Source organism: Enoplosus armatus, chromosome 11 (genome assembly GCF_043641665.1).
Source record: "Enoplosus armatus isolate fEnoArm2 chromosome 11, fEnoArm2.hap1, whole genome shotgun sequence".
Classification (NCBI taxonomy): Eukaryota; Metazoa; Chordata; class Actinopteri; order Centrarchiformes; family Enoplosidae; genus Enoplosus; species Enoplosus armatus.
This window is the reverse complement of record NC_092190.1, coordinates 9,291,096-9,312,884: the sequence shown is the minus strand read 5'-3', so window position 1 is coordinate 9,312,884 and position 21,789 is coordinate 9,291,096. Positions and strand designations below refer to the sequence as shown.

The window sequence follows — 21,789 nt, the reverse complement described above, 5'->3', positions numbered from 1 at the left end:
AACTGGAAAGATTTAGAAGATTTGTTAGAGAATTTCAGTGTCTTTATACATACATTAGAGGATGTTGACAGTTTATTCAATTTATTTCTTCAACTTCAATTCATTATGAATCTTTCAATTATTCTTTGCATTTTCTGTCACAAAATTACATGTCACAACAAAATGCTAATCTTAACAGTCTTTTATGGATGTGGGAATGCATGGGGTATTTATCTGAATGTGGGATTTTAACCTTGTGACATTCCAGGATAGTCAGAAAGAGTCCTCTTCTAGATTCAGCTTCTGTCTTCTCTTTACTTTCTCATTTAAATGTATTATTTACATTGCTAAATTCTTGTTTCTACATAATACAAGTGAGACCTCGTCATACTTAACTTTAACTATTTGTGTTTGAAATTATAATAAAATACATGACTTATATTATGTATATTTTTGTATCTATCCTCACACCAGTTTGGCCTTACACTTCCCCTCGGCTAGTCAACTTATGAAAAGTAACTCAAACTGTCTTTTATTTTCAAAAACAAAATATGCACCACTTCCGGTTCCTCGCAGCTTTTCTTAGCTAGCTTGATCCAGCTCATCCCCGGCTTCTTGTTTTTAGCCTCAAGTTGTGTTGTAATGCTGCCACTATGCGGGCAACCGAGTGCATGTCACCTGAAATGACCGTACAATCGCTTTTGGACGCTCTGTACAGTTTTAAACCACCCACTCTGATACTTTCACACCAATGGGCTCTGCATAAGCAGGAGAACCGTTGGTGCGAAGCTGTTTGATACAGTAGCCGTTGGTTATCGCACTCTGACAGATTGTTCACCTCTGAAATGTGTCTCTATGGTTTGAATCAGGACGGGTTGTGTGCACTGGCTAAAGCGCCCACACCGCATGCTTTCCTGCGGTAGACTGTCGATCCAGAGCAGTCTAGGTTTTTTTTTTCTCGGTGTGTGTGTACTGTCTGGCTCCGGGCACGGATGTCCTCAGACGGCCCGGCACACAGCCACTAACGACAGTGACGCAGAGGCACGTGCGGATTGAGCGAGCCAGCAGCGTAACGGCAGCCTGTGAACATGGTGGTCCGCTCCGACAGCCTCACATGGAGGCAATAATAATAACCCTGTACAAGAATAAAAATAGCACATTTGTACCTGATGTCACGCCTGCTGTGCATTTCCAGGTCAATGAATGGATTATCATGGAGTGAAATAAGGTCAGACAGACACTGATCCAGCATCAGAAAAGAATACCTGCAAAAAAGGTACAATGAGAGCAAAGTGTCAGTATAATTATCTCTTATTATCTATGTCCTCACTGTCTGTTTTGATTTTGACTAACAGACACGTGATCTAATAGCGTACTGAGATCAATTAAGGCAGCAATGGGTAAATATTATAAAAGAGCACCAACAGATTGATTAACTTGACTTCAAATCTATTGACCTACTTAAATATAAATAACAGTCACCTTCAAGTTAAGGACAGTGGAATAAAGTGGGTCATAGTCCAGGGAAAGAAAATTGGATTTGTTTGCAACATACCACATTTCACAGAATCAAAGAAACCAGAATGCTATTGACCCAAGGCTTGTCGTGTCCCGAGGAGCTCCCCTATTGGTTGTCCTCTGTTGCTATGGCACCAGACATCAGATGCTTAAGTTTCACGCGCGACTTCTGCGTTGGTGCAGCAGGAAGTAGTTATGATGTTGAGAGTCAGAGTGATGTGTGAGTGTGTAGAGAGAGGGACAACTCTGCACAACTAGACTGACTAATGAGTCTGACTCACACTCTCTCACGCCTACAGAGTGTGTTTGTGTTTGTGTGTCAGTGAGAGCTAGAAAGCCAGAGAAAGAGAGGAACAACCTCTAGGGTCCTCTTCCTTTCCAAGACAAATGCATCAATACATTAACACGTGAATGATTGAACACCGTTACGATCAGTGAAATAAAAAAGACGCTGTGAGACAATAAGAGCAGGATGTTCAGTGAGATGCTCGGGAGCTTCTCACAAACATTGATGGGTGAGTATTGTTAATTGTTTCCAGCCTCAGGGAGAAATCTGCATTGTGATGTAAAGACCAGGTTTGCTACAGGCATCGGAGGACACAGGATCACTTTGTGTATTTGAAGCATCCTTGTTCATAAATAATTACAGACAAATAATGCAAAAATCACCAGAGTAGCTTACTGTATGTGTATGTCTGTATCTGCAAAATGTTCATAGCTCTGAATCACTGCCCACATATGTTATTTGTTGAGCAATTCAAATATTTTAAAACATGAATATAATTCAGTTTGGTTGTCAGACTAATCCTTTCATGGGGTAAAACAAAACACACTTTTTTAGTTTATTGCCATCATCTAGAGGGTTTCACAGGCTAATGATTTGAAGAATGTTTTGGCCCTCAGACGACAGTAAGTAATCCTTCAGTTGAAGTTAAAACATAATCACCTTGACAGTGATGCTATGTTATCTGTGTCGCCCATGCTGTAAGAAAGCTGGGAATTGAAAATGCATACTCCTGAACCAGACCCAAGACAGTGAATTTACCAAGAGTGACCTCTTCAACTTCATTATTCATTCAATTACATAATCCCATATTCAAAACAGGGACAAAAATACATTTAGCATGAAAGGGATGTTGGCAACTAGACTCATCAACATTTTATTCTCTTGTTTTTCTTTTTTTTTCTAAAAACAGATAATCCATCAAATATTGCACAGTAAAAACACATAAAAGTGAAAATATCAGAGATTTAAAAAGAGGAGTCATTAAAACCTTCATTATAAAACGATGCAGACAGGTTGTCTACTTTGCAGAAAGTGGTATATGATTTTTCTTTTTTTAACATCTTCTCCTGTTTTGGCCCCAGAGAAACAGTCCACTGTATAATGATCAATTTCAAAGAATAAAAAAGGCTTCACACGTGAAATTTCACACACAACTGTATGAGAGTCCTGTTTCTGTCACCATCGGACATTTGGCAAATGATTAAAGACTTCAAATCCATCGCACGCGCAACTCAGTTTAATCCAATGATGAAGAAGAAGGTGCATGTAGTTCATCTGTGAGAAGTTAAAAGACTGCTCCCTCAGAAGGCTTTGCACAGAGTAAGACCCGGACGGTGAACACCTCCAGCATCCTATGAGGACGATCAGGCTCCATGGGATTTCATCCAGCTCCATTTCACACAGCTCAGTAGGAATCAGTGCTGTCCTGTCAGCTGCATAGAGATCCAGAGTTTTGTCTCTTCCAAGATCCAGTGGGCAGGTTAAAGTAAATCCTCTCCTTGCTAGTTAAGTTTGGCACTGATGCGTATCCACTGAAGAGCCTGTCTGGTGTATTGGACTGCGTGAGCGATGCTACTGTGAAGAGTCAGTGGTCCAGACAAAGTATTCAAGTAGTTGAAGAACTCTGTAATGAAAAAGGAAGACAGTGCTCTTAAAACCTCTGTTTCATTGGACACATGTGGCTCATTTTCATGTAAATCTGTAAACAAATGTTTTTATATACATTGGGGGTGTCTGTACGGCTCAGAGGAGCTTCCATACCTTTATTCTCCTTTGCGAGGTTGTCTGCCACCTCCCAGTACTCGTAGCTGTACAGGACGCTGTTGGTGATGTTCAGGTGGTTTGCTGCCATCTGGTGGATACGTTGTGGAATGCTTATGAGAGAGGAGAAGGCGGCCCCGTGTGAACCCCGTCCGAGGTGTTTGGCATTGGGTGAGAGCGAAGAAGGGGGTCCTCCTGTACCCCTGGGAGTGACAACACATGTACAAAAGAGTGACGGTGATCAATGACAGCTCAGTGGCAGGAGAGAAGGCAAATTAATTAAACAGAGAGCCTGTAATATAAAGTTATTATCAGAATCAGTTTTATTGGCCAAGTATGTGCACACATACAAGGAATATGACTCCGGTTTTAAGTTAAACCAAACATAGAACTATTATATACTTACAAGTAAGCGAAACATAGGTGTTTCTATAAATATATATATGAAAAGCAACAATGAACAGCAACATACAATGTCTATATATAAGTCAAGTGTTCTGTAGGTTGTAAACAAATACAAACAGGTAATAGTGTACAGTATATGCAGGTTTACATGTCTATATACAGTATATACAGTGTGCAGGATTTAAATATGGGTGATACGTACATGTTAAAACGCAGTGTATGTTTTAAAGTGTAAATATATAATTTATAATTCGTAGGGAAGTGGATGTTTTAGTGTTACGTGTATCCAGTGTAGCCACCTACTTCCCAGAGTCATTCCAACAGGGTGGTGTAGAAGGCGCTTTGGGAGAACTCTGTAATGAAACAATAAATAAGACTAACGGTCATCCAAACCCAAATGTTTACATCATACCAAAAACAATTACATTCATCCTCTATGTAAATGGAAAATCAGTTTTTAGATGTACCTTAAAGTAGTCCAGCAGAACTTTGGAGTATTTCAGTGCATGGTCCTTCTTTAAACGAAACATTTGCCAGTAAAGTAGGGCAAGACATCGGAAACTGTGGACACACAAGCGGAAGTCAAATAGACCCAGACGGACCACAAATCATCCTCAAAATGCAGGTCCTTCAGTGTGATGATAGATGTGGCATAAACAGAGGAGATGACATACGCACCACAGAACCGCCAGCTGTTTGTCTTCCTGTCTCGCCCCAGGGCCAGAGTGGCTCTTCAGCCTCATCGCGTACCTTAAGACACAGGACTGTTAACAATGGAGCTGCAGTTCATGTATATTTATGTGTGAGTGTCTGCCTGGATGTCCACATCCAAACGACTTGTATCTGTTTTTGCATGAATGTGTAATTCACCTAATAAGCTCCACTGTCTCTGAGTACATGGTATAAGGAGACTTTGCCTCCAGTGGCCCTTCCTCCATCGCTTTCCCACATTCCATGAAGGAGAGAGCAGCGTCAATGTAATTCACAGCCTTCCCCAGCTTGTCCACCTGGAAAAAAGACATCCAACGTAGGTAAAGACGGGAGAAAATATTAAAGGAATAGTTTAACATTTTAGTCTTTAGTGTCTAAAACAAGTAGGAATGAGCTGAGAAGGTCTTCAACTCTTATAGTAGAGAGATTTATCCAGGACCTTTTTAGCCTAACTTTGCACAAAGACTGCACACGGGGAAACAGCTAACCTAGCTCCATCAAAAGTGCTTTCTAACAACGGTGTGGCTCTTCTCTTCTTCGTTCACGTATGGTAAGTCTAGTCTATGCCAGCCTCTCTCTCCCTGAAAAATACCACAAAGGTCAAGAATTCTGCGTGTTATCATTTATTCTGTCTTTACGTTCCAGGGCTCTGCACCAACATAACAAATAAATCTACAATAAGGGAGTTCTTGTCTCAAGAAGATGCACAAAACGTATACATACATTTATCTTGTGTTTGTTAGACTAATACAGCATCCTCCCGTCTGTGGGTCGACTACTTGGCTTACTTTTATTAGTAAGTATTACGTTTTTAGGCCTTGCTCCACAACACCTCTCTCACTTGCTTATCCAATATTAACCAATCAAAAATGTAGGCCATTTGACACAGGCCCTCTGGTTGACCAAGGCACAATGTGTAGATATAATGTATATACAGTACATAGTGATTCTCTGTGAAGCAGTTTGTATCTTCACTCAGATAAAGTTTTGTTTACTTGCACAGAGAGATTAAGTAAGAAAGCAAATGGTTGTATTCCCCAAAAGGTCAGAGTATTTCTTCAATGATTGTTCAACATCCCAATTCAGCTTCACTGTCTGCAATTAATATTCAATCGAAGGACTCACCATTGCATCGGCACGGTGCTTCATCCTTTTAGCTTCATGTAAGTAGTACTCAGCATGGTGTGGACTGGGAAGAAAGAAAGAAAGAAAGAAAGTGTGTGTGTGTGTCTCGGTCGAGTCTGTATCTGACAAACATGCAGCAGTGCTATGCAGTGATGCACTGTGTGGACTTCCGATGATTGCTCACATTTCATGGTTTGGCACGGTCCCCCTGTGTCCTGCAGGGCCCCAGGACTCAGATGGCGGCTGGGGCTGTCTTGACACTTTTACACACTCCACCTCCATCTTAGGCTGAGAGTACAGGTCAAAAAGAGGTGAAATACACCGAAAGGCTGCAAGCAATGGAGATGCTGATGATTTAAATAAGTACTTTTTTTGTATTACCTTTAGAGCAGGATCTCTATTCTTGTCTCTGTTCTTGTGGACATGGACGTGATGCTGCTCTGAGGTCTTTGTTTTGGGGGGAGGCTTGGTGGACTCGGGGCTGTCGGACAGTGGAGACAGGGGAGACAATGGCCTCTTGCTGTCCAAGTACTCCTCCAAATACCTGCAAGTACACACACCCACATATATGTACATTGACACGCACAATACTAGATGTAAATATAAATACACTTGTTGTATTTGTACCCACAGTATGATTGTAAAAGCATACAAGAGAGAAAGTGGTATGTTTGGTGTTTTCTTACCCGTTGTGTGTGGTCTCAGTCACAAAGTTGAGCTCAGCTGTGTGAGTTGAGGACTCTGTGCCGCCTGAGAGGTCATTTGAAAAAGGAATACTCCTCTTGCTTTCTCTGTGTGACACACCATTCTCCAACTGGTCACACACAAACACACACATTCGTGCTTTGAACAACAAGCCTATATCGATGCTAAAAAAATGGTGTACAGACACACATCAGAGAAGAAAAGTAAATACACATGTTGTCTACCTTGCGCTTCCTCTTGCTGTCTTTCGTCACAGTCTCAGGGACATGCAGGTGTTTCATAGCCTCTCTTTGCTTGTCCTTGGTTGATGAAGAGGAGGAGGAAGAGGAGGTTTTTTTAACAGGGGAACCAGTAGTGCTGTCTGGGACTCTTTTGAGAAGACAGAGGTCTATCTGCACCACCAGATTTCTAAGCCCTCGCTGGGAAGACGCTGTAGCCTTGTCACCTCGCCCGAACGGGACCAGGGTGTAGAGTTTTTGCTTCCCCTCACTTTGCTGCCCCTCGCTTGGATTACATGAGGTGGGTCCTTTGGGGTGCACCACCTTCGGCCTGTTGGCGTCAGGTCTGCCTGGGCCTCTGTTGGTGGGTCTCTTGTGAGAGGTAGAGTCTGCTGGAACTTTGGTGGTGATCGGAGCCTGATATTCAGATTCCGAATCTGACAGTGAAGAGGAGGAGGCAGAGGTTGAAGAGAACGGTCTACGAGGAGTTGGGGAACGTGGCGAGGGAGGTGATGGGTCTGGCTGTAACTCCTTCTCCTCCTCACTTCTCCCTCCCTTTTTTGTCCTCTCCTGGTGGTGTGAGTCGTGCTGAAGGCTGTGCCGCTCGGTGTTGGTAGGCAGTCTCTGTTTGGCCTGGACCGTTTGCCATTCGTGGCTATGTTGCTGCTCCCTCCTCCTCCTGTTTTCCCCTCTTGCTGTCTCCTCTCTCCTCCTCTGCCTCTCTATCACTCCCTCCTCCTCCTCCTCTTCCTCGTCCTCTTCTTCTGCCGAACTCTGGATCCAGGGACGTCTCAGTAGCTGCTCCTCCGCCAGCCTCCTGTCTTCCTTTCTCTCCTGTTTGCCTTGTTGTTTTTCCTTATGTCTGCCCTCTTTTCTCTCGTGTTTTCTCCCCTTTGCTTGGGTCAGATGATCTCCTCTGTGTTCCACCTCCTGTTCCTTGGACTGGGGTTTCCTCTGTATTGTTTTTGTTTGGTTAACATGCACAGGAGTGGGGGCTGTAGCTCTAGGTTTTTGACTGGGGTTTGATCTAGAGTTCAACCCACTATTAGCATTAGTAGCAGCTTTAGAGGTAGATTGGGAATGACCAGTGTTTGTTTCACGACTAGTGGGAACCAAGTGCTTTGCTGTTGAGGGGCTATGTTCTGCACTAGCTTGAAACGGAGGTCTGGGCTTGTGGTTGGAGTTGTGGTTAGATCTCCTGCTCTGGATTTGCTCAAAATGTGATGTGTGTTTGGCTTTGGGAGCCTCAGCGAGCTGTTTAAAACTTGGATGAATGTTAGCCTTGGGTCTAGATTTGTGGCTGTGACTCTGGTTGGAGTTTAAAACAGCAGAAGCCTTGGATTTGCTTTGGCTTTGGTCTTGGTCCTGTGTGGGCCGAGTCTTGGGCCTGTGCTGATGAGCTGGCTGAAAATTAGTACTGTTTGTGGGCTTGCTCTTGGTGTCGGCATTAGGCAATGGAGCAGTCCATGACCTAATTTTTGTCCTGTGGGGATTGGTTGTTATGCTAGGTTGTGTTTGGTTCTGACTCTGAACCTCAGAGTAGTGACGAACCCTGGAAGGAGTAGGTAGGCTAGGACTAGGGCTTCTTGGAGGGTCTCTAGGTATAGGGCTAGGGCTACGGCTGGCTCTCGGGCTCCCACATGGACTGGGGCAAACACTTGGAACCGGACTGGGGATCGGGCTGTGCCTCGGGCTAGGACTGGGACTTGGGCAGGTGCTGGGGAATGGGCTGGGACTAGGGCAGAAGCTATAACCAGGGCTAGGTAGGGGGCTGTTGTGGCTGTAACTGAATTGCGGGCTGGGAATAGGGCTCTGGCTAGGGCTGTATTCCTGATTGCTGTCCCAGGATCTGGCTGGAGATGGGGCTCTTTGGGTGTGGGGAGAGGGAAGGCGTCCTGGAATGCTCTGGGAGGGGTCCTGTTCACTGCTGGCAGATTTTTTCTGGGACTTCTTCAGCCATTTATCCAACTGCCACTGGGCAGCAGAGGGGTGATCAGTCTTAAGAAAGAGAGAAACAGATGTCAAATATTAATGATAAACTAGATCCATTCAAAATGAATCTTTGCTAATAGTGAGTCTTTACACATACACATGCAGCGGATGAAGAATGTTCCATGTCATAAATATATATATATATCATATTATTGGACTAGCATTACTTATGTATTAATGTGTATGTAGCATTTTATTGCTGCAACTGGTCAATCGAAGACAATTCTGGCTATAATTGGTTCCTATGCCAACCAGTTTTTTTTTTGAATGAACCTGTCTAAAGAACTAACTGTGTCTTGAAACAAGAAAGTAGAAGGTGAGTCTTTTAGTATTGAAAACAGGCGAAAACATTTTTCCACCTGTTTTTTGGAAATATGGGGTTAGAACTCAATTATAGACTAAAATGACTTGATAAGAAGGACATTTTTGCCAGGAACATATCCATCATAATTTAAAAGGTGATCACTTGAAAGTTGAGAAATCTCAGTTAGTAGACTAACGAGTAATCTAAATATAAATGTAGAGAAGTAGAAGTATGAAGTAGCAGAAAATGGAAATAAAAGTACTTAAAAATTGTACTTAAGTACAATACGTGAGTAAATGTACGTTGTTGAATTCCACCACCGTACATGTCTTTTTAGGTACTAGTCAAGAGATAACTTCATGCAAACAGAGAATACAGGATCACTTAGCGTTACATTTAACCATGTGAGGAATGACACATATACCCAAACAAGTGTGCACATACCACAACATTCTCATGTTGCAATAGAACCACCTAGAATGCTCCACATTCACTGCACATAACAAATACCTCACTGACTCAGCTGCTATTAAAATAATTTAAACTCCAAAAGGCAAATCTGTTTCATGAACCATGCCTAAAAAGTGTTAGTTCAATAAAAATTCCAGCTGACATTATAACCTCCTTTCAACAGCCTACTTGGTCTCACAGTCCACATCTGTGCTTACAGTAGCTCAACCCCCATCCAATTATGCCAAATGACTCACTGAATGTTTGCTTAACAACTGGCTTGGTAACCGTGAAGAATGAGAAGAACACCAGAGACAGAGAGAGTTTTTACTCAAGTAAAAAAATTTTTAAAAAACGAAGAGGATACTCACGGCTGAAGAGCAAACTGCTTTCTCTCACGTTCTCTTTTCGCTGACCAGGAGCTAAATTAAACCTCTACTCCTCAAGTCAAACAGTGATCCCCCTCCCCACATCCCTCGCCCTCTTTTCCAGAGAAGACACTGCATCTCTTGTATCGTCTCGGCTGCCCTCCCTCCTTCTTTTCTGTCCCTCCCTCTTTCTCTCACTACCTGGAACTCTGGATTCGCTGCTTCCAGAACTCCAACCCCCATCTCTTCCTTGGGAGACATTTAAACAGTCCACGTAAATGAAAAACACATGGTGTGCACCCCCCCCCCCCCCAAACACAAACTCCACTCCCTCCCTCTCTATAGGGGCCCAATGTAGTGCATGTTTAGTAATACAGTCCACTATGTCGTACAGGGCTTTCCATTCATAAAAGAGGAGCAGGTTTCCCCTTCATTCCCCACATAGCAGCCGTCTCAAACCAACCCCCACAATGCCCCACACCTCCAAAAGCCCATCATACCTACCACGCTCTACACCTCAGCACCCATTCAATATTCATCTGACATAATGACATGCAAGTAGTCCACATTTTCTGCGTGCACTGTTGTTTTGAAAGAGATGGTGACTCTCGTTGCAGATGTCAACATGAACTCAAGTCTTGATGACTTCCACGTCCTGAGGGCTTTCCTCTTTAAGACTGGGCCTGTTGACATGACACCCAGGCACTAATTCCCAAAGCTACCTCTTCCCCTCCACCACCAATCCCCCATCCTCCTCCTCCTCCTCTCCAACTCACATGCATTCCTCATTCCTCTCTCCCTCCCCACACCTGCCATCAACTGCCCCGAGGCCACCACTCCCTGTACAGAATTCACCCGAAGGCACACAGCCAGAGGAAGAGACAGACAAGCGAGACATGGACAGCGAAGACAGAGAGCGGAACAGGGGACTGTGGCTCCAGCGTTTTGGTACCTCCTTGCTGCTGCATGGTGGCTGTGTGTTGGCAGCAGGCGACGCGGGATCTGGGTGAACTTCTGGGCTCCGGCTGGGGCTCCGGGAGTGAAGGCTACTGCTGTCCGACTCAGCAGTGGAGTCTGAGCCTGACGAGTCCGAGCTGGAATGTCTCACCCGCCTGCCATGTGTGTGCGCTCGCTGTGCTGACAGGCTGCCAACACACACACAAACATCAGAGAGGGGTCAGCAGACGTACATGGCCGAGTGGAGCGCACACACATACACAGGCAGACAGATACTGTTGACATTCACACAGTTTAACAGACAAACACTCAAACATCCAAAGCTCATATCCACAATATGCACACATTTGTAATCGAGTACCTGTGTCCATCCCAGGAAGCTGACTCATGAGTTGCCTTCAGGGACACAAAACAAAAAAACTGAAACTTATCATCCACAGAAGTAGCATAGTGAACAACTCTGACACAGTTCTTGACTGAGAGCCAGTTGTGCAAAACTGAATATGGGTGTGTGTGTGTGTACACCATTAAACACTACCAGAAAAACAGGCATCCCTCAGCAGGAGCTGCCAAACAGTCCAATCATAATCATAGTTTTGATTTTCCTTAAACTTTCTCTCTCTGTTTTCTCACGTTCTCTCTCGCTGTCTGTCTGCCTCCTCAAACATACACAATGAAGACATGTAGAGCTTAGGTCAAAACTACAACTTAACTAGTTAGTTTTTATTTCTGTGTCATGCCAAACAAGACACTACAACAAACATACGAGACACTGATATCTTCAGTTACAACATTATAAGTACTTCTATATACTTTCAAAAGACATCTTTAACATATTTAGATCTATTTATAACTGGATACTTTTAATGTTAATTTGTGGACAGCCAACTCAGTCTTTGTGCATCGGCCATATTTACAAACAGTTTTTATAATACTAATGTTATTATTATTATTAACTATTAATAATAAAGACAAGGTAAGCAATATGGAAATGTTATCTGAGTATCACCTACCCTCTGAGTGTCATCATCATCACTGCTTAACTTCAGGTCATCAGCAAGCATGCTGAACGCAAAGAAACACACAGTCAGAAAAATCACACACTGGTGTGCATTTAATCGCTAGGGCTAGCTAGAGATGCATCCCTAGTTTTCAACACTTTTAAGTCTTCCTGAAAATATTCCTTTTCATCAAAATCAAACACACTAAAATAACAAATAAGTGTTTTCAACTTGGTCAGCCTCCACACAGTATGCTTCTGTAGGTGACTGAAAATGTGATAATATCAAACCAAGAAACTGTTCCTATATAGCCCTATTCCACCAGTAAAACATGGTTGTTTTGAACCTCAAATAAAACTTGTAAACCAGTTATCTTTCAAAAACAGACATATTTCAATTCTCAAAGCCTAACAAATTTTGCATCTCGGGTGTTAAGATGACCTATAACAAAAATAGCCAATGAAGATTCATACTGGCAATCATTTTTTAAATAAATAGTATAAGTTTATTCAAATCTCAGTATCTTGTATGGATTAAGACTCTTAATGTACCTTACAGATTTATTGTGGAAAACTGTGCTTGCTGTCTGACTTCTTCCAAATGTTTTGGAAATGTGATCTGTCATAAAACTACTGTGTTACATAACAAAGGCTGCATGATAATGTGGAACATGCAGTTGGCTTACAACACTGAACATGTGTTTAACACTAAAAAGAGGATGCAAAGAGGTAACGAACAGGAGCACATCGGTCTCCACTGACAACTTTCAAGAATGTTAACTGACCTTTGACCTGACCTTTGTTATGTGTCCTGAAACACTGTTGACTGACTCTGTCTACTTCCTTTCACTCTCTTTCTCTATCATTAATGCTTTTCCCTGTGGCTGTGCAGACAGTCATGTTCATGGTTTTGGATCTAATTTTACAAAAGTTGCTGAGAAGAAAACATAAATTACGTGCATGTGATATATTATATCATCTGTGTGCGTGCCACAGCGGCAGGTCAGGTTTGATGACCTTCGGTGGATCAGGTTTCCTCATGTCCCACTTACGATTTGTGAGGTGCCATGCGAGGGTGACGGGTCATTCGCAGCTGAACATCCCCCCGACCTTAAAGAGAAAAGATATTTAAAACCAGGCAATAAACCCCATCTTTTAATAGAGAACCAAGTGTAAGTGATTGCACACATCAGATAAGCAATCTTATTAGTCAGTGAACACGTACTTTGCCTTTGTTGTGTGGTCGGTAGTTTTGCTTCCTTGGGAAGGAGGGAGAACAAAAGATAGTGAGCAAAAATCTGTATTTATACGGGTAAAAGAGCACTCCAGAGATTTTGCACTTCACTACAAAATAACTGTCAGATTCATGATGGACAGTTTATAGATGCAGGAGAGATATCTTCCTTTTTACTCCACGCATTCCTCTTCCTTGTCAAAACCTGGCGCCTACATTACCCACAATGCAACGAAACCGCAGACAGTTTGCTTTAGAGATTCAGGTGTGTTAGCTAGTAGCGCCTAATGTAGCCTCGAGCTACAGAGGTCTGGTAAGTACATGTCTTTCTAACTCCACATTCCCAGATTTTAGTCATTTTCAAACCTCTTCAGAGCTGCAAAAGGCCTTATACAACATACAAAATTGGTGGCGTTCCCCTTTAATTACAAAGATAAACAACAAACACATGTACAACACACACATACCTTAGGGTTGTAGAGGATTCGTTGGGCCTGGTCACCCCCTAAGGCTTGCTGTGACGTCCAGGACTGAGTCATGTCCTGTGCAACAGAAGGGGGTGGGGGGGTCAGAGGTGAATTGTGAGACGCCATTGTGATTGACGGTCTTCACACACAGAAACTCCAGACATCCTAAATCTGTCATTCGAACTTTCTGCCTTTTTCTTTCATTTAGGAGTAACTTATCTCTCCCATTTCCACACATACAGTGCAGAGAGCCTCATATCACAGCTGACTCTTGTTATCAGCACTGTTCCTCCCCAGCAGGGGGAGTGTGACTGGGTGTAAATATGAGTTAGTCTCAGTGTTGGCTGCACTTTGAAGTCTTGTCAAGATTTCTGTGCAATAATTCTGTTTCTTTTTGATTGATCTCCAGCTGCATCTTTCTCCAGGCATTATAAGTATCCGCTAAAGTTTTGATCTGTTTTGGGTTTTTTTGGAGGGGGGGGTTTATGTTTTTTTCTCTTTTGGAAAGTGAATTTGTTTACAGCTGTGTTCACTCAGTGAGCAAATTAAAGACCCTGGCTCTCCAGCTCATGCATCGCTACAGCAACTGCTCTGGCGCATGCAACAGCAGCTCCATTTGTTTTGTTTGTGAACCAATTACACAGAAAAGGCAGAAAATGTGATCTAATAAACTTTCTAGTCTGAGTACGACTAGACTGAAAAGTTTCTTAGCTTTTCATAAGAGGCAATCTCAAAGGCGTGCAATCATTAAACCAGAACACAAGACAGCTCATCAAAACATTTGTTGGTTGTAAGGCAGCCCCCGGGGATATGAACGTAAAAGACGTCAGGTGGCTCAGGCCACAACAAGTAATCATCAGTGCAACAGTTAAAATCACAGCACAGTTGTGGGGTACAATGGCCAACTGAAAACTGCACAATATAGGTGGAAATTACGAATCACTTTGCAGAGTTAAATTGTTTGATCATTTTTAAGAAGAACTCGGATGGAAGGAAATGAAATGTCTACAGGTCCTTTGTTGAGTCACTGGTTATGATGGTTAAGAAGTTGTCCAATGGGGACTGAACATGGGTGTATATACTACAGGCCACTGATAGTGCTGATATGATTTGTCAACTAAACTAAGACATCTTTTAACAGAAAATTATTCAAGACATATTTGGTAACTGATTATAAATTTTCTCCATTTATAAAAGACAAATACAGATAATTTGTTGTTTGCAGTCTCTTGAATGTGAAGATTTTCTTGATTTCCTATGAATGTTAATTGAATACATTTAGGCAGACATCACTTCATGCTCAGTTAACTTGTGATGGACATTTGCGCTTTTTGACATTTTACAGACTAAAAGATTAGTTTTTATTTGAATCCTCAATAAAATACATTCATTTATTGTGAACATTATTGTTATCTGCAACCATAACCACCCCAAAATACAGTTATTCAACTCTTGAACGAATTGTATGATTACAGCCAAGTTGATGGTATTCCACCTATAGGTGGCGCTATAGCAACCTGATACATTTCTATGGCCATAACTCTCTAGTCATTAGTCTAACTCTCTGTTCTGCACACTCCATCCTTTAACAAATGCCTAATATTCCCTCACACAGTTCTCCCAGTCAGCCATCTTCCAATCAGTATGATTGTCTATTACTTTGTGTTGTTTGATACAGATTAAATCCTGCTGTGAAATAATGTGAGGATAATGTAGGTAGAGGTGTGTATGATCTGAGTGCTTTTGAGTTGAGATGATCATGATAAATAAAAAATTACAAATTAGTCACAGGTAATTATTCCATATTTCACATATTTCAAAATTCATGTGGTAGATGCCCACAGCTCAGTGTTTGTGCATGTGTGCACGGGTCGCTGCTCACCCTGAGGGAAGATGGAAGAGTCTGTGATGATTACACATGATTATACACCTGGACTATTATGAAAATGTACTCCATTTCTTATTTGTTCTCTCAGCACGGCGCTCGAGAGGAAACCAGCCACAGAGAGCTCTGCATCCACAGTACAGTCTTTGCTCCTGCTCTGATTATAATCTCTGCTGATTAGATTGCCCGCAGTCACACTCAGACAAACAAGACCTCATGGATGCTGACAAAATTGCCTGATTTTGTACCATTCATTTATCATTTTAGCATGATCTGGTTCCTCAGCTGTGTCATAATGTGGAAGCACTAGGGTTCAGTGTGTAATGTACGCATTTGCTTGACTGCTGAAACAGTGAGCAAGCTCTGGAAAAGGCCACGTTTTATCAGCTTGGATGTCTGAGGATTGGTTTGTGTGTCGGTGGGCTGAGTGCAGATCAGGATCTAACAGATGTAACAGACACCGAACTCAACTAGAGCTGTCGAGGTCTAAAGGAATAGATCAATACCACTCTCATGCCTGTACGCTAAATATGAAGCTACCGCCAGTAGCAGGTTAGCGTAGCTTAGCTAAGCAAAGTCACTTTTTACACTTCTGTTTTTGTACGCATAAAAAAAACAACTAAATATAACATGTGAATTGGTGAGTTTTAGAGGTGCTACAGTAATAGGCAGATTGTGTTACCTTATGACAAAGCTAGGCTAGCTGTTCCCTGTTTCAAGTCTTTATGCTAAGCTAAGCTAACCAGCCTCTAGGCTGTAGCTTCATATTTAGCGTATAGACATGAAAGTGGTATTGACATTCTCATCTAACCATCAGCAAGAAAGCAAATAAGCGTATTTCCCAAAATGTCAAACTATTTGTTTATCCCTGATGGGAGGCTGCTGGAAAGAATGTTCCCAGTTTCATTCATTCAAATCCGAAGACACGAGATGACACATTTTTATTAACCTGGCAGGAGACTCTAAAGCTTTGCTCTTCCTCTTCCCTCCTCCCACCCTCTACAGTAAACCCTGGTGGGCAAGTGTTTCGTCTCTCTGCAAATCCTTCCACTTCATTATCTCTCCTCCCTCAGTCACCAAGGACACAGCACCAGTCCTCACCCCTCTCCTCCACCAACAACAACAAGGTCTCCCAGGTGGAGCATTATGTGTTGCTATCTTCCTCCCACCCTTCCCCACCCCATGCTCTGCATCCCTCTTCTTCTCCTGCGCTCCTCCTATCTGTCCCACAATGGTAGCAGGACACAGGGAGCATCTGAATTGTAAAACCTAAAACACCAAAAATAGGTAGAAACCTCACACCAACTGAGCACAGACTGAGTGAGATTAGAGCTGAAAAGATTAGTCAATTAAGTGATCAAGTTTAAGCAATTTTTTCAAGCAAAATTCCAAACATTATTAGATTCCTGCATCTCAGATGTTAAGATTAGCCACTTTTCTTTGTTTTATATTATTTCAAAATGAAGATGTTGTTCAGATGGATTCTGGGAAACTTAATGGACATTTTTCACAATTTTCTGACATTTTATAGTGTATAGGACTAATCGAATAATTAGAAAAAATTAAAAGGATGAATCAATAATGAATATAATCATTAGTTGCAGCCCTATGTCTTATGTATTGCTTTGTTTCATCCTCTAAGAAACAATTATTCTATTCATCTAAAGACTGTTTCAAATGGCTCAAACCTGGAAAAAAAGAAAGAAAATAACACCCACAATAAGACATGAGTCTGACTTATTGCACAAGCTCAAAGTTAATTACTGCTACCGTTATCTAAAGTAATTCCTTACCTCCAGAATATCTTTGGCACAGCTGTTGTGTTGGCTTCTTGTTACCTGTGCAAACAGAAAAGAGGAGGAAGTAACAGGAAGTTAAGACAGACAGATAATCAGAGGGAGTTTTGTAACACTTCAGAACAACAGACACAAGTCCAGTTATCAAGTAGACAAGCGCACGGAGAAAGAGCTGTTGTTGACTGTGCACACAAACCATATTTGGGCATCTAAACTACAGTAAAGTGCAGTGTGTTTTCAAATTCAAACTGAGTACACACTTCCGCAAGTTCAACAACAAATATAGCCGTGCTCATGTACTCACACATCCACTACATAGACTCACTACATAGATTGATTTCTTTCACCAGTCATTGCTCAAGATGTGAACATTAATATCTCCATCACACAAATACATACACACTAAGATAAATCACCTTCTGCACTCTGCGTCCCGCCTTTTTGCCGTAACATTCACAACACAGTGCAGCCCTTTACTGTAACCCTTACAGTCATACAGTCACATACACACACACACACACACACACACACACACAGTAATAGTGAGAGTTGAGAGGAGGCTTGTTGATGACTCATATCTTAGATATCACAGGTGCAGATGATCAGACGGATGCTGATTCTGTTGCAAGCAACTTTCTGTTTCCATCCATGTTAGGCAACCCCTCTCTCTCTCTCTCTCTCTCTCTCTCTCTCTCTCTCTCTCCCCCACGTTTCTTCCCTTTTCACAATCCAGCTCACAATTCAAATTCAACTTGTCGGCGTGAGAGACGAGAACCATGTTGCTCAAACGTTAAGATAAAGCACAAATACTGAACATTACTCGCTCCTCCCCGTCTGTGCAAGTGTGTGTAGGTGCTTTCTATTTATGTGGGAGTGTGTGTCATTCTGATTGTGACTTTTGATTGAAAACAGATGATCCCGCTGCCTAAAAAAATATTGCTTCCTTTAGTTTGTCATTTATAATAGATATCAAACTCATTATATTTGTCAGGTTTGGTGTTTGTTTCACTTTTTCATCGTTCTGAATTTCTTTGTGGACCTCGTCTGCTGAACACTTATACTGTCTTCCTACTTGGTTATATACATTTAATCTCTTTAACATTTCCTTTCCTTTCCTGATTTGCTTCTTACTTCCATGCCCCACTCTGTCTTCTGTGCCATCTGCGCAGCATAAGTATGCACAGTAGAAAATGTGTGTGTAGTGCAGCGTGCAAGCGTGTGTGCGAAACAGTCTCTTCTTGCATGCATGACTCACTAAGGTCAGTGTCTGAGTGGCTGGACTCTAAGCCTGCGGATGGAAAACAGTATGTGTGAAATCCGTCTGATTATTACAGCCACAAGGCAGTTATGAGGCCGTAGGCACTACATGAAAAACATAAACACATACAGACGGTATTTTATCTCCCTGTGGCGGACAAGCATAAGCCAGGTCTGCTTCCTCAGTTTACACTAACAGGTCCTTTAGTATGGATATTATCATGTGTTTCACACATCCATAACCATTAGCATCACAGGCTACAGTACTGGTGCAATACCCTGATGAGTGAAATCCCCCGGGGCCAAACAAACCACAACCCATCACAACACCTGCAATAAGCAGCAAGCCAACTAGACTCTTAACCACCTGGTACACCTGTTACATTCTTAAAGTATCGGCAATTACTGAAGTTATGCTCATTTTCAGTTTCTATTCAGCACTTCCGTCTGTGCTGAGTGCCTTTAAGCAAAACCTGAAAGGAGTTTTAATCTGCAAACTGAATCTTAATGAAGATAGGATCATAAAACTCTTCCCCTTATTTCATAATAAGAGAAGTGTCATTCTTTACAAATAACCTGCAGGTACTCTGTGTACGAAGCGGTTACTTGAAGCATGCTGCACTAGTCTTCTGCAAGAACAACAATCACAGACTCACTCAAGCTGTCAGTGATCCATCTATGGCTCTCTATACTGCCAAACATGACCACAACTCTTCAGTCTTGTTACAAGCAGGCTATATTTACATACATACTCCGTGCAGCCTCTCACCTGAGAATATGCGCATCGGAGTGGAAAACAGACAGCGGAAAGTTTCCCTTTGCCACCGAGGACAGTAGGCATGGTTCCTGGCTTGGTCAGTGCTCTCCTGCGGTGTCCATGCCAGCGAGCGACGACTCGCGTTCAGAGCAGCGGATGCGGTGGTCGACCCGGCTCTCCTCTCGTGGATCCGCCGTGCAGCTGCGGGAGCGTCTGTGTGACACAGCGGGAGAGACACAGGGCGATGTGGGCGGGCCGGTAACGTCAGAGATGACACACACGCAGCTCACGCAAGGAGATCACGACTCAGAGAGTGGATGTTCGACACCGGTGCTATTTTTTTCAAACGCGTAATTAGGATGTCACATTTGTTCAGAGCTGCTAAATACAAGGAGAGTTTTAAGACATCCAGTCCAACTTACAGGGGCGAAGCTGGGAATTGTGGAGTCTTTAAACCTGCATTCATTAGTTAGTTTTTTGGCCACTTGGGGGCATCCAACAAGCTGTAAACAACATTTGACGTAGCCTAGCATCTCCTTATATTCTTGATATGACTAACGTGTTAGCAAACAGTTGCCTTCACATCTAAAAGACGCTGAGCTACGTTACCACATATCAAGATTCATGTTCATTCACTTCCTATATTCATTTTCCTTTTTGGTCTTTTTGGCTAGCTAAATGTATCCACCATGTTAACCAGCTAACAGCTAATCACTAACGTCGTCTGGTGTCGGGCTGGTAGAGTTTATCAGAGCTTTTTGCAGAAAACAACTGCCTGTTGTTGCTGGAAACGACACGATGAGATCAGTGAGAGTGAAAAACTATGAGCAACACCGTTCACATTACTTTTTGACGCTCGACACATTGTTAATATGAAAAAAAAAATGATTAGAGCAGCTTTAACACCCATTGAGATGTGTGGAAAGGAACAAGGAATTGCATCTTCATACTATTTAAATATCATTATTTAGCCTGCATGTCAGCCGCTCTTTATTCTGCAAATAAAACACATTTTATAATGTAAACAATGTTGTAAAACGTGGTTTAGAAATACATCTTTGCACTTTTTACATACTTTTCAAGCGTCATACATCCAAGGGGGAGTAGCCCACGAGACACTATTTACGTTACATACAGAGGCAAGAGAAAACACAATGAAAAGTGGGCAAACATATTCTCTGGTACTGTATCTGAACGCGTCATATGTCAACATACTATATCAGGTAAAAACTTAACAAAGCAAACATACAGGGCTCACATATATTGATGGTATTGAGCCAAGTCAAACACCCTGTGTGCCTTGTTACAAATATCTGTTAGGCTCACAAAGGGACTTTTGTTCACAACTTGATCAGCTGTGTAATTCTAATCTAATCTTGAGTTTTGCTTTGCTCTTTTTAAGTCGGCGGTTCCCAATGAGGTCCAGGACCCAGCATGGGACTTTTTTACAAAAAAAAAAAAACTGTTTTACAAAATCCACATTTAAATCAGGTTTGCAGAACAAGCCAGTAAGTGGACCTTGGATTGATTTTGTTTTGTTTGTGTGGTTCAAGGCAAGTGAGCAAACTCAGCGCTCATGAGGACTGCTTGATAGGCCCAAAAGCTCCAAACACCAGTTATTGGTGACTATTTTGTTTGTTCACTGTTTGTATTGTGCCCCTCTCATGATGTTATTAAGGTTGTTTGCTCCTGGGCCACGTCCCTCTTCAGAAAATGTTTGTCCGATCATCTCTCCTTCCTAAATCTTGGCCTTGCGTGCTTGTCTAGTCCACCCATTATTCTGCGTAATGCATTCTGGCCTGTGAAGTGGCTCTGGGTTGCGTGGATTTTGCCTTGTCATGATAAAATATGAGCTGTCTCGCTGGCTCTGATGGCTCGGGGAGGAGGGTGAGAGAAGAGAGAAAGACGAACACGAGCATTGACTGCATTGATTTGAAGGGCACCATCTTCCCCCTCTAAAACAGAAGCATCATTTTCAATTGATTATATCTGTCATTTGGTTCTGTGCTGCACACCCCTGAGACCACAGTGCCCCTTATTTGTTTATGACACCTGTCAAAGATTGAGCACAGGGGCAGCCCCAGATAACCGTGTGACACTCTGAGTTTTGCCCATGTGGATGGCTGCTAGTCCTGATGTAGAAACTCATTTATTCAATGAAAGTTTTCATGGGTTTGACATCCTCACGAAAGAGATCAGAGGAGTATGCTCACATACTTTAATAACGGGAGATTTTGTGACCTCCTTTATCTTTTTGTTGGAGATAATTAAACCTAACTTCACGGCATTAATTAATTCTTCTTCGTCCATCTAAGACTAGTATGTGTTTGTGTAGGCGCACATATTGTCGTCTGTGGCTTTTGCGTTTCCGTGTTTCAAAGGGAAGTTTCATATACTCTTTACAGTATGTGTCTTTTGTTTCATGTGCATTGACTTGTGGAAGTGTTTAGTTAAGATGAGCCCTGCACTTACCAGAAAGATAAAAACGGACATATTTTGCATTTTTGGGTGTTGACATTGGCAATAAGTGACCCTGACGTTCTTGCTGGGTAAAGCTTTCTCTTTGACTGGTGACAAACTGTGAAATTCTCACAATTTAGATACTGGAATTAGT

The 21,789-nt window shown here is 42.3% G+C and overlaps 1 protein-coding gene across 1 annotated transcript; it reads right to left on the bottom strand.

Annotated features, from left to right (window-relative positions):
- Positions 1-2,721: 2,721 nt before the first annotated feature.
- aff3 (AF4/FMR2 family, member 3) lies at positions 2,722-19,259 on the bottom strand. The gene is made up of 19 exons (XM_070915271.1): positions 19,188-19,259; positions 17,159-17,203; positions 13,481-13,555; positions 13,005-13,038; positions 12,832-12,889; positions 11,793-11,844; positions 11,141-11,175; positions 10,775-10,967; positions 6,715-8,706; positions 6,472-6,599; positions 6,167-6,329; positions 5,970-6,073; positions 5,786-5,849; positions 4,820-4,956; positions 4,628-4,699; positions 4,417-4,510; positions 4,253-4,302; positions 3,545-3,747; positions 2,722-3,407 (listed from the first exon to the last, which is right to left on the bottom strand). Exons 1-19 carry the CDS (start codon positions 19,257-19,259, stop codon positions 3,286-3,288), a joined length of 3,693 nt encoding a protein of 1,230 aa, XP_070771372.1. The 3' UTR covers positions 2,722-3,285.
- Between the last annotated feature and the right edge of the window lie 2,530 nt (positions 19,260-21,789).

Bases quoted from the DNA above. Each gene is read 5' to 3' on its own strand.
- aff3 (XM_070915271.1), bottom strand. From the start codon at position 19,259: ATGCCTACTGTCCTCGGTGGCAAAGGGAAACTTTCCGCTGTCTGTTTT. The intron at 13,039-13,480 runs GTATGTGTGTGT...CTCCTTCCCAAG, and splicing joins GAATCCTCTACAACCCTAAG to GAAGCAAAACTACCGACCAC. The intron at 4,511-4,627 runs GTGCGTATGTCA...GTGTGTCCACAG, and splicing joins AAACAGCTGGCGGTTCTGTG to TTTCCGATGTCTTGCCCTAC.